Source organism: Haliaeetus leucocephalus, unplaced genomic scaffold, assembly GCF_000737465.1.
Source record: "Haliaeetus leucocephalus isolate CR32 unplaced genomic scaffold, Haliaeetus_leucocephalus-4.0 Scaffold668, whole genome shotgun sequence".
Classification (NCBI taxonomy): Eukaryota; Metazoa; Chordata; class Aves; order Accipitriformes; family Accipitridae; genus Haliaeetus; species Haliaeetus leucocephalus.
This window is the reverse complement of record NW_010973104.1, coordinates 1,266,165-1,279,256: the sequence shown is the minus strand read 5'-3', so window position 1 is coordinate 1,279,256 and position 13,092 is coordinate 1,266,165. Positions and strand designations below refer to the sequence as shown.

At 44.2% G+C, this 13,092-nt stretch overlaps 1 protein-coding gene across 2 annotated transcripts in view; it reads left to right on the top strand.

Moving 5' to 3' along the window:
• Positions 1–12,379, top strand: part of LOC104839316 (cytochrome b5) — a 12,873-nt gene extending 494 nt beyond the window's left edge. The window contains exons 2-5 of one of the 2 annotated variants that reach the window (XM_010579536.1): positions 8,258–8,386; positions 8,951–8,977; positions 11,095–11,126; positions 12,144–12,379. In XM_010579536.1, coding sequence (XP_010577838.1) covers positions 8,258–8,386; positions 8,951–8,977; positions 11,095–11,126; positions 12,144–12,234 — 279 coding nt within the window. In that variant the 3' untranslated portion in view covers positions 12,235–12,379. The remainder of the gene's footprint in view (positions 1–8,257; positions 8,387–8,950; positions 8,978–11,094; positions 11,127–12,143) is intronic. The other variant, XM_010579537.1, reaches the window with a different exon arrangement.
• Positions 12,380–13,092: the final 713 nt, after the last annotated feature.

The following is a 13,092-nucleotide window of genomic DNA, read 5'->3' as shown; positions in this document are numbered from 1 at the left end:
TCCCTGAGGCAGCTCCCTGGCCCCAGGCTGTGGGGTCTCGGTGGCCCGGCAGTGCCCGAAGGAGGGGTCCGCAGGCCTTGAGGAGGGGCCCCGTGGGGGGGCCGCTGGTCTGTTGGCCGGTTTATACACTCAGGAGAACTCCTGCCCCCGTTCAGAGACGCCTGCAAGAAACGGGAAAGCAGTGGCAAAGGCCAGCCGAGTGCAGGGGTTGTGCTTCTACTCGTTGGAGTCAACTTCTGTTTTCTTCAGAAATCTGTTCAGGCATGCCTTACATGGGAGGTGCAGCTCTCCTTAAGCCACGTTACTTCACTTCTGGTCATGTAGGGTAAACGGCGTCGGGCTGGATCAGTAGTTTAAAGTTGATGTCTCCAGGGTCACCCCAGAACTTAAAGGAGAATAGTAATGGTGATTCAGTAGGCGAGCATCTGCCACGTTACTGCCTTCACAGAGGTGACCGTGCACGAGTGATTGGGAAGCGATACAGTCTCTGCTGTGTAATCTCCAGTTCTCTTGGATGCGGGGACAGAAGTTGCTTCTAGACTCGGTGCTTTTGACTTCTGTTCTTGAGAACGTTGAGAGCGGTATCCCTAGTGTTTGGAGCTGAAGATAGAGTGGGAAGAAATGGTAACAAAATTTCAAAGGGCTTTTATCCCAGCTTAAAATAACACCAAACCCTTTGCAGCAGCTACAGGTTAATAATGTACAAAAGTTAGTCTGAATCAGTTTTAAAAGAAGAGCACTTCGTTGAAAGTGCACATGTTGCTGCTTGTCGGTTTTGCTTGTCTAAATTAAACGCTGATTTTCCTCCAGGCATATACGATTAAAGCGTGTCTGCTATGTGGTCATAACGTATAATGACACAGCTACCTTGGTGAGGTTTAGAGGCTTATCAGATAGCAGGAGAGAATGATAACCTGGCAGCTTTTTTACAGTGGCCCGACAGCTCGACATAGAGCCTTTCTGTGTAGCTTTCAGTATTTATTTATAAAGTTGGACATGATCTACTTTGTTCATTGGATCCAGCATCGTAATGCCCCCTTCTGAATCTGACTTGCGCTTTGAGTCTTCCCCCCCAACATTTATTTTGAGAGAGCGCCTAAGGTATTTCAGTGAACAAGTTAAGGAGTGTCTTTTACTACAGCGGCATGAGCTCGCCTTTGCCTTAGCCAGTTCCGCACCGTTTATAGCTTTTATAATGAAAAATCTTGCTTTCACAGGACCATGAATGGATCCTGGCTGCTCACTCCTTTGCTCACCAGTGTCTACTGTTGGTACTCAGGCACTGTTCACAGATGCCTCTGTGTCAGGTGCAGGAACTGAAGAGCTGCTCACTGAGCAGCTGCTGTTCTTGGGTCTTTGATACTTGAGAGAGACTCTAGGCACCCAGTACGCTGGAAAGAAAAGTATGTGGGACAGTGGGATGGTGCCTGGTGGAAGCATGGCAGTTTGGTGCCACAGGGCAGCAGTGGCATGAAGAATTATCAGCTGATGCTCAGCTGTTTGTTTTACAGGAGAGCCTGCAGGTCTGGCTGAGGTGAAGAACCGGTTGCACAGTTAGTCACATGCATCTACAACAGGATGCAAACTGTACTGTAGAGAGCTTATCGTTGGGGTGGGAAGAAGACAGTTGTATTGAGTGTGACTCTAACTCAGGAAGCTCTTAAATGGTGGAGCTACAAGCAGAGTTAAGGTACTCAGATTCCTGTTCCAGGGTCAGTTCACAAGATCAGGAGTTTTCCAGCTGGTGAGCAAGGATTTTTTGAGCAGCTGACTGCCTCCTTCTACATGCACGCCTCCTCCAATGTTTCCGTTCTCTGGCACTAGGCCAAACCTGTCATCTGGCATCTGTCAAATTCCTGAGAGAGTGCAGTGGAGTACAAAGCTGTGGGCCCAGCTACCTCTGCTGATCAAATGAAATGGGCAGGGTGGCGGCTGTATTTTGAATAACGTTTGTTATTCCACTAGTTTCTGAAATCTTTCAGGTTTGCCTGCATCTGAAAGTCTAGTACAAGAACCAGGGGACATCAAAGAAGCTGGCTGGAGCCAGATTCAAAACAAACAAATGGTGTTCCTTCACGCAACACAGAGCAGACCAGTGGAACTCCTTGCCAAAAGTTGTTGTTCATGCAAGAAGATTAAGTAGATTCAGGAGAAGACTGGGCAAAAACATGGAAAAGCAATTCACTGCTGGTTTCTAAATAACAAAATGCTGTGGGTTTAGGATGAGCCAAAACCAGCTGGAGGTTGGAACAATACTTGCAGAAACTGCGTGCCTTGTCTTACATTTGCCTTGGTCTTCCAATTATGGCTGCTGCTTATCACTTTTCAAACTTAAGAGTTAGAAAAATGTTTTCAAGATACTTACTCCAGTGTGAATGACGCTGTGTTTCAGAGCATGGATGCTGCGTGGTGGTCACAGTCTTCATCTCAGCATTCTCTGTGTAAGAAAGCATCTGGGATGTGTTCCCTGGGACACCTTCAGTATTATAAATGAGCCCAGAAAAATGCTTCACTTCCTCCCCCGCCCCCCCCCAGCAAGCCAGGTTTAGCAGTCCCCTGAATGTCACCTTGAGATGATATTTCACGTTGCCCTTTCCAAGCCCTTTATCCCGTTTGTGTTTTTCTGACATGAAAAAGATCTACTTGGACTAGGGAAAGGAAGAAGAATAAGGCCACTGTTTTAACTGTGCCAGCATGGCTGACACACCATTCTGCTATGTACACCCATTGCTGACATAGTGAAACTTGTAAACATAGATCAAGGCCTAATTCATTGGCAAAAATACACTTTATATCTGTTACCCCACTGTAGTCAGTCAAGTGACGGGGAACAATGTGTAGCTGATTGGAACCAGGAGTGTTTGTCTTGTTTAAAAGTTACAGTTGTCTGATAAACTGTTCTGCTTTAGAGCTCTGAGTTGCTGTAACTGCAGCTATCAAGGTTTCAGTGGGTAATATTTCCCCTTGATCCTGTGTAGCCACTGAAGCAGTGTCTAATTGTTGCCTTTTCTGGCCTTTGGTCACAGATTATTTGAACAGGATTGCTGAATTCCACTGGAGCGTTACCTTGGAGTGATTGCGTAATCTCAAAGAAGCCTCACTGCTAAAAGATTGTCGAATTTTGCTTCGTGATTCCTGCAAACTAGGTACAGCAGGTCAGCCATGAGCTAGCCAACTCAAAATCTGTTTGAAGCATGGATCGGTTTAAACTTCCAATTCATTTTGTTATTTACTGTGTAACAGGAGTAACAAGACATTTATCACATAGCAAAATTCTACTGAATTATAAGAATGTGAACAAAATGCAGGAGATGTGCAAAGACAACAACTGAAATTTCATAGATGTTTCTGAGAGACTGCAATCTCTTGTGTTTCAGAAAGCCTGTAAGTACCTGAAATGAAGTGTGATTATTTGAAATCTAAGATAGCCTTATGGTGATAGTATAATTTTCTCCCAAATCCAGGTAACTGGACCACCAGAATACATGTTATTACTCCTGATTGCAGTAGTCTAGAAAAGCAAGTGTAGGCTATGGCTAGAACAAAAAGGGCTGGCTGCTCAGGTAGGTGTGAATGATGAGTGAGGAAGCAGAGGAAGGCAGATGTACCTCCCTGACAGGCTCTCTGAGGTCTGGTACTACTCACACTTATGCCCTCACCACACTGGTATTAAAATCTGTGGCTTTTAACCAGTGCGCAATCTGTAATAGACTTATTTTCACAAGCATTCTTACGATAGAGGGACATGGTTTATCTCCGTTTTGACACATGACTAGAAGAGTTTGGAGATGCATGTTTCTTCAGTATACCCTTTTGTCTGTTATCTGAGTCCACAGGACACAGCAGCCACCACAGCTTTGTGTCTTGGCATGCGCTGCTGCTTCCGATACCCGTGGTAAACGTGACTAGAATGTATTTGAACTGGTTTCCAAGTGGAGTGAGCCTGGGTTGTGACATCTCTAACCCAGTTTAGTTGGTTTCAAGTATAATGTTCTTCAAACTATGTTTCAAAAGAAGGAAATATTCTGCTACTAATGGCTTCCCTGTAAAATTTATGTGGTTCTAACAGAAGTTACGCTCTTTCCAGGCAAGTATATAGCTAAGGTAGGGTCTGTGCTCAGAAGAGCTGGTAGTTAAGAGCATTGTCATTGAGATGAAAGTAAAGAGGAGGGAAGTATCAAGTGGTTGCTTATACCAAAAAGGCAGCAAGTTTTTAGATTCTTACCTCCTTACTGCACCAGCAGTAAGAAAACAATATTGAATACCCTTCTTTGTCTTTCTGCGTTTAATTCCTGCGTACTCTGGTGTGTCTGAAACGAGAACTCTGTGAGGGAGAAGGAGGAATGTCAGAGATCTGGTTTTGCTCACGCTGACTTGCTCCAGCTTTGCAGAGATGTTTTTGGGGAAACCTATTCCGTATCTTAAAACAAACTTTGAAGGATGTGTGGTTGATGAACACCATTTGTCTAGGTGACTGCTTGTCCTTGTTTTCTGGCTTGTAGGTACTGGCACATTATTACTGCATAGTAATACTCTTCCATTTCCTGGCTTATTTCTCTAATACTGGGGGCTAGGAATGAAAGCTTTTGCATCCCTCCTCAACCTGATGATCTTGTGTCTTACCTGATCCAGCAGTCTCATTAGTTGTAAAGCTTAGTATTGCTTCTGAGCTCATTTGTAGTTTACAGTGGGTCTGTAACAGCAGTTGCCTGCCAGACATATGCAGACAGGCTCTTGGAATTTTGTGAAAAGGTGACCCTAGGCTCTCGTGTTCTGCACTGAGTTTCTGTGGTGCACTCTCAGAAGCCTTCACTGCCTACCTATGGTTCTGACTTGCTGCTGCTTTTTGCCCGCTCCATGTCCCTTCTAAAGGCTACGCAGATAGAGCATCTTCTGAGGTCTCATGAATAAATACAACCCTGCTGGCTGAACACAGAAGATGGACTGTATGAGCTGCTAATTAGGGAGTGAGTCATCAAGGGCAAACTTTCTTTGGCTTGCCACCTTAGAGCATCAATGACATTTAAAGTGAGCTTGGACTGAATATGGGGTTGTACAACGCCCTACTTTGTTCTTCTCTGGACCCAGTTTGCAATCTGGAGAACTTCATTCAAAGGTCACACTGAAACGATGCTTGTGAGAGCACCTGCTGTAGCTGTGAGTGTTGCAGAGCACGAGGAAGCCTTGGGTTTTCTCTCCCCCCTAAATCTCCTGACTGTGGCACGAGCAAGCTGGCTTCCCTTCTGCGCTGCCCAGGCCAGTGACTCTGGAGGGTGCCTTATACTGGTGATGGCTGTTGTGCTTTCACTTCCAAGTGACAGGGTTCTCCCTGTAAAACTGTTTGCTCAGTGGCATTGGTCATATCCTTCCAGAACTGGTGCTTCAAGACTATTAACGTTGCTGTCAACATGTACTTTTATTTATTGTGTATGCTGAAGGCTCCAGTGACAAGGAGGTTCCTGTTCTGTTACTGCTGTTGAGCAAAACTTCTGAGGACTGGCACTTGGGCCCACCTGTCTTCTTGTTGTTTGCTTTTGTCTGTTTCTTTTCAGTAACAGACATTTATCAGCCACTGTTTCCTCTGGAAGTACTTTTTTTCTTTGTTGCAAAGTGTTTGCAACACTTTCAGTTTTCACATCTTCCTGCAGGAGCTGTATCTTTGAGAAGTTTTGTGGGAGTGTAAATGACTTCCTGTATAAATAGTCTGGGTTTACGTTTGCTTGGGTATGACAAGGTAAGAATTGTCTGGCTGCAGTTGTGGTTGTCTAGACTAGGGAGTCCTTTCAGAAATATGGTATGCCAAAATGTTTTCAAGTTTTTTTCTTTTGGCTTGGTGATTACAGCAAAGGACAGATGTGCATGAATAAATAATTATTTTTCTTACTTGTGGATTTAGCAAGTGCATAGAAAGGCTTCAGACCCAAAGATGTAAAGAGGAGTAAATTTACTGTTCTTGTCTCTTGTACTTTACAATTCTTCTTGTCTCTTGTATATGCAAAGACTGGGTGGCACTGAAAACCAATATCCACTGCATGTTCCCTGTTACTACAGGGTTTTGTCTGCCTTTTTAGCATGGATGATTAGGAAAGCAAAGTTGTCTTCTTAAAAGTCAGTTCTGATATTTTTCCATCTGAAATGAGATTTCTGGTGAGATATCCCTAAGGAGTTCTTCTAGAAGGCTTAGAGTAAATGGCCAGCTTTTCATCCCCTAGTTTCTGTGGATCTTTGCAAGTATGCTTATAAAATAGCTGAAAATGGGACAGTTGTTCCAAGTAATGTGCATAGGCAATAGACAGCATCCTACCACTGTAGCCAAGTCTGAGAGTGTGATCTAAGGGGCGCAGAAACAACCTAAAGGGTGGTTTTGCTGTTCTGTCTTGTGGCCTGTGTTCCTGTTAACTGCCTTGTGTAAAGAGGGACATGCATCCAACTCTGTAGTGAGCTCATTCACGGCTACCCCAGCAGATAATTGATTCCTTTTCTTTTTTTTGTAGGGTGGGTTTTCTGCTAGGGTACTCCCTGATCTGACTCCCTCTGAGATCAAGTGAGCTTAAGGGTTGGTGTGGGGGAAACGGCAGCAAGACCTGTAGCCAGGCACGGAGGGAATGAGCGGAGTGGAGCCTCGCTTGGTTTTACAGCTAAGGCAATCTAATAACTGACTGCTAACTAAACTGTGTCCTAGGACTGCAGACTTTGCCCTTCATGACTGCTGAGAAAGCTCCACATTGATTTTGTCACATACCTGGACAATAAAAGGATTTATTCAGAATAAAGAGCTCTGATATGAGGATTGCAGAATTGGCTGCAGGAACTCACTGGAGTAAACAACTGGACTGGTTTTGTGTCCATACCGAGTATGTTTGGTATGAGGTGTGATAGCCAAGTGGGAATATTTAGACTTTTGGCAGCAAAAACAGGCAAGCTGAAGGAAGAGGGGCAATGACAACTGTTCTGTGTCTGTGGGAAGGAAAAGGATATTACAGAGAAAAACAGGTGTGTTAGTCCTTTGATCTGAAATTTAGCCCAACATCTCTTCTCCAGTTCCAGGCATGTAGCTGTTAGAGGCATTTCAGGCAGCAGTGAACAAGTCTCATCTTCTCAACTAGCATGTTCAGTGCTTGTTGCCTGATGCTCTAGAAAACTGGGTTAGGCCCTGTGTGTGCACTCAGAAGCCTGACCACTTTATTAGTTTAACTGGATTAGCTGATAGTTTAAACGGAACTATTTGTTCACACTCACACTGTAAAGAGATTGTACTTCGCTGGCTTTGTGGTTAGTGCTTTCCATTGCCATCTGTTCCTGGAATTATGGTATTGACAGTGCTAGAGAAGAGCCCAACCCATCAAGGAAAACAGAATTGCACCAGGGTTTTTCTTGTCAGTTCATACCGCTTGGTCTGACAGTTGTCTGTGACTGTCTGCCACCAACAGAAATGCCAGTGTCATTGTGGAGCATCCTGTGGATTTGATACTTTTGTTGTTGTAATTTCTGAATCTCTGAAATCAGTATACAATGTCAAACAGTATAACTTTTCGTGACACTTTTTTTTTTCTCTCCCCTGGTTGTTGAGTGGTTGTACACTGGATCAAGTTCAGTATTGTTGGGGCTACAATAGAGTCGTAGCTTCTTACGCCTCTAGAAAACAGGATGCATTTCTCCTCTGTCCTTCTCCATTCCTCATTGCACAGCTATGTGCAGAGAGAGACTGTCAGCCAAATACTATTATTTTTTGTAGTATCTGAAGAAGTAGAATATCCTTTCCTCCACTGGTGTCTGTAAAGGCAGTGTTGTCTTGTGCATCACTAGCAGTTGAGTTGCTTCAGGAAAGTTCTTGAGAAAATTGTGCAGGAGAGGCTCCTCTGCAAGCGAGGGAGTCTGATTTATGTAGTGAAGCCCATGAAAAGCTACATGAGGATATCCTTTCTTTTGTATTATTTTCTTGCCCAAATCTGTTACAGAATCACAGAAGGGATAGCTTGGCTGTGGGGGACAAAGCAGTGCTTCCCTGTGTATGTTGGGGATTTGCATCTTTGGAAGGATTTTTATTATGCAAGGTATTTTCCAGGCTGTGCAGCACACATCATTCTCTGCAAATTCCTGAAGGAGCGGTTGGACAATTGAATCTTTGGAAGATTTTATTGATGGTGTTGATTTGAGGCATCCGTGATGAATGGAAGCAGTTGGAAGGAAGGCTGCTGGCACTCTTTGTACAGTTTTTGCATCTAGCCCTTTGCTCACCTGAAGTCTTCTCTTCCAGCATCCAGGTGGAGAAGAGGTTTTGCTCGAACAAGCTGGTAGAGATGCCACAGAGAGCTTTGAAGACGTTGGGCATTCCACAGATGCCAGGGAAATGCTCAAGCAGTACTACATAGGGGAGATCCACCCGGTAAGGACCAGTTGGCTGTGACAACCTCTTTCAGACACAGGATGGGACTGTGTAAAAGTGTGAGTCTCCTTTGTGTAACCCACTAAACACATACACCAAGATGTATCTTGCGAAATAAGTAAGTAGTTAAGGGTTTTAGGCAGCCTCTGTGTTGTCCAGGATTTCTGTTGAGAAAAGGGAATTTCTCTTGAGGAAACAAAACTAAATTGGTCTTCTCTTTCCACCATTCAGAACAGATTTCTCACTACAATTAAATCAGGGGCACTTAAAGAAGTTAATCTAATCGGTTTCCTCCTTAACTGGTGGTACCATAACTTCCCCTTGCCTTGTAATTTAGAGTTCAGGAGGGTGAGAGATCACAGGGGCACAGCACAAACACCAGCTTCCTGCCTGCTACAAAGACGATGCCTTTGGGTGTTGAAGGAACGACTCCTTTGAAAACCGAGTCCAGGCAATTACCCCTATGATGAGGACTGTGTACAGAACAATTCCCTCATAAAGACTGCAGGTTTCTCTTGAAGTCAGTGCTTATCTTTTTTCTTCTTCTTTTTTTCCCCTTGACAGCACGATCGTAAAAAAGAAGGTTCTAAGGTAAGCTGTTAGTGTTTTACTTTTCTGTTTTAATTTAATGCTGTGGAAATGATATTATGCTCACAAAATGAACAAAGAAGTTGTCACATGCCTTTTTTTTCCTCCTTCCGCCCCCCCCCCCCCCCCCGTGGAGCTTGTGGCTTTATGTTTACACAAACTACAGTAATGAATAAATCTTCCAAGCAAGTTATACCTTTGTTTTTGTTCTGAAGCTCAGTAGTCACCTCAGTGTGAAATTGGAAGTGGGTTTTTGTGCCCTCTCTCCCCTGACATCAGCAATGTTATTTCCGCACCTTGAGCCACAGACCATTTTTTTGCATTACTCGCTATGTCCTGACCACTGAACTGTTAGTGTTGTTACATTCAAGCCAGGAGACAGGCACAGCCACAGCGGTGTTGGCCGTAAAACAAGAATTCTCTGTTAACTGCCCTAGTAATCATTGGTGTTGCTAAAACTCAGGTACTCCTGGATTAGAACAGGGCACAGTGTTGCAAAAATGCCTTTGAAATGGATGGGGAGAGGGAAATGGTAATAAATAGAATCCCATCTGAGAGGTAAACATGTGCCTTGCGGCTGGCTTCTCTTCTCGCTTGGCCTGAAGGCTTGGACCAGGCGCAGCTCTACCTTCAACAAAGCTTTCATTAAATGTTGTTCAAAGCAGGGCCACTTGCAGAGTAGCAGGAATCAAGAAGGAAACTATCAACAGAGAGAGTGGCCACTGAAGCCCTTGGGAGCGTTTGCTTGCTGCAGTCAGCCATAGAAAGAGTAACTCAGGCTGGGTAAAGCCTATGCTTAGTTATAACACAGGACTGCATGATTATTCATATATTCACCTTAAAATCTATTGTTTGGTTCAACTCTGCTTCATAAACAAAATCACATGCCTAAAATGTCCATAGACATGAGTAGTAATCTGTGTAGCTCCCTTGGATAGGAGTTAAATTTTTTTTTTCAAATAGTTTTCTGAGGACAAAGTCCAGTGAGTTATGTACAGCTAAGGTCTTTTTCCAGTGTACAACAGCTGTTTTAAAAGCAGGCCCAAGTATAATTTAAAAATAGCAGCAAGAAATAGAAGTCAGTAATGTAAAAATAAATAAGGGGGAACTGCAAAAAAAAAAAAAAAAGTTGTGCATGTATACTCTTGTGATGCAGCTCAGAGGTAGTTTCCCACATATAAGTGTCAAAGTTTAGTGTAGCGTTCGCTGCATATCAAGGTGCCACGAGTAGATCACTGATCAACCCCAGACCAGGGAAAGAGACAGATAACACACACAGTGTGAGCACCAACTTCCGCCTTTTATTGCGCAGTCAATTCCTTTTATACTAACAAGGGTAGGCGGGATTACAGACACATCATAAGGCTGCGACTAACCCTCTAACTTTCCGTGACATCGCGAGATCTTCAGAACGCCGAACCCTACAGTTTAGCATCCACCGAATGTATTACAGCAGAAAAGCAAACGCTAAGGCTCTCAAGAAATGGAGATAATTATGTTTAGGATGGGCAGGAAGGGTGATTTTTGGCTGGCAAGTATTATTAAACAGGAGAGCAGCAACAGCCATCGAGGAAGAGGCTGTAGAGTTGATGAAAGCCTAAATGAGAATTTCAGCTGACTGGAAAAAATATTTAAATTCTTGGAGTTTTATGAAAGGAGAAGTATAAAAGTTTGAAAACAGGTTGCATGCAAGGGAAGAGCTGAAGAGAACATCGTGGTTGTATGCTTCAGTGGTTGGGTGGTAGGAGAGCAAACGGGGAGGTGGGCAGGGGTTTGGAGAGCAGATCACAGTGAAAAGACTATCCATATCAGAGTGCCAGTTAGCGTCCATAGCATACAAAACGAACAGACTGGTTTATGAGGTAATGAGCAAGCCCTTTTTTTGAGAGGGGTGCAAGTTCCAGTGTGAAGTTGATGACTGGGTGGGAGGGATTGGATTGATGGAAAGAATGTGGAGGTGAGGGCGAGGGCAAACATCTCCAGAAACATTCATGCTTCTGATGGAGGGTGTTTGGGAGAGGAGGGGAGGGTTATTTTTCCTGCATGTTCAGTTTTGTAGTCTGATTAGCACGTTTAATGTTTCCTTTTTTCCGCTGCTAACTCCCTCTTTCCTCCTTCAGAATCCAAGTATGACATCCTCAGGCCAAGCAAGGTATAGTATCTTCTTAAAATAAGAGTAAGAAATTGAGGGGTTAAGACTCTCCATTTGTAGAACAGCATATTAACTCTAATGGGCAGGAAAAAAAACCTGGGGATATTACCGCACTGTCCTTCCAGCAAGCAGATGGTCCAAAATCAGTTGCCAGACTGCAGCGCACCAAGTTAGCTGCCAGGGCATGCACCTCCCTTGTTGGATGTGGAGACAGAGCTGGTGGCACCAAGTCCCCTGCTCCATGCTGGGCAGAACAGGCATCCTGGTGTTTTGCAGCTTGAATTCCCTGGCCCACGTGTTCATGTTACACAACTGTGGCCGCAGCCCTTTTGCACTACAGTGATTATTTGGGTGGCTGCTGCAGGCCATGGGGTGATGCACCACAGTGATGTGCATTTTTTTGGAGGATCTTTACCAAGCCCAGCCCCATTTAGTTGAAAATCCTTACAACCAGAACAAGGCCCTAGTCTTTAGTAGCTGCTGCAGAACTTTTTTGCTAAGGAGGCTGCTGAAGGTGAGCCTGTGGCCTCTGGTTTATAAGTGAGGAAGATTTATTGTGGGATAGCTGCAGCAATTTCTATCCTTGAGTCAACTCAGCTGTTTGTATAGCACAAATTACAGTCTGACTTATTTAAGGAAAAAAAAACCCCAACAACCAACAACAAAAAACCCAAATTGGTTTCTGTATGTGCCAGGCTGGAAACTTCAGCAATTCAGCTGCTATTTTATAAGCCACCAAGCCACCCTTGCAGGCGTAGGGGCCTCTTGCAGGGGCCAGGCAGAACACTGAGCACGGGGACTGCTATTGCTGCCCAGCCCTGTGAGCCAAGGCCCGTTTGGCTGGTCTGTTAGCTGATGGGAGGCAGGTCCCAAGAGTTCCCTACATGAAAACAGACGTGTAATAAGTGATGAACATCTTGAATGAATTATTAACTTGATACTTTCTTCTGTTTTATGTTGTGTGTATTTTTTTGTTTGTTGTTTGTTTTGTCTGTTTGGTTTTTTTTCTCCCTGTAGTTTCTGGTCAACATGGCTAATCCCCATCTTCGGAGCACTGGTCTTAGGTTTAATGTATCGCTATTACATGTTGGATGGGAGAACCTCTTGAACTGACCTTGCTGGGACCTCAGAAAGCCCGAAAGAGAGGGTGTGAGAGAGTGCATGCATGCAACATGTGGAGTTCTCCTTACCTTAACCCTTTTCTGCCTTGCTTTTAGCTTTGAGTCTGTCAAGTGATGTTGATATCCATGGGACCAAGCTAATACCAAGCTCTCTCTATCCTAACTCTGGGACCCACGGAGCTGTCGTACTTTCCTCTTGTGGTGGCAGGGCAAGTGCAACTTCCTGGTATTCTCTTAGTTTGTGTGTGGTCTCCCTCGCATGTGTGCGCCTGTTCTCTCTCTCTCTGAGGTAAACCACAGACAACCTTTTTCTTTCAATGCCTTTTCGTTAAGCCAGACAACGTGAAACAGCTGCTAGTGAGCCTGTGGATTTGCCTCAGTCCTTCACATAGCATTGTCAGAAATAAACTGCAAGTTGTCTACAGTCCTTTCCAGAAAAGATGTCCAGAGATTCAGTTTCGCAGCAACTTTCCCAGTGCATGCAGGCAACACTAATTGGAGCAGCAGGAAATTGTTAGCTTTGCTACCTCTTTCTGTACGTGTCTGTTTTTAACGGTTAAACAAATATAAGTATTTTAAAAGTGATTCTGTTCATTTTGTAATATTTGTACTTGTCCCTTTTAAAATGTATATTCTGTGAAAAAATTTATACCTTGAATCTTGGTTTGTTTGGGTGTTTTTGTGCTGTGTGCGGCAATGCCAGAAATGGGAACTGACGTGTGGCTCCTCGAAATGCAGATTTTTCTTTCTCCCTGAGGTCTTGATCTGACATATGTATTGGAAACAAAACTCATTCTTACTGTCAATGTGCACCAGATGGGGGGGGGGGGGGGGGGGGGAAAAAA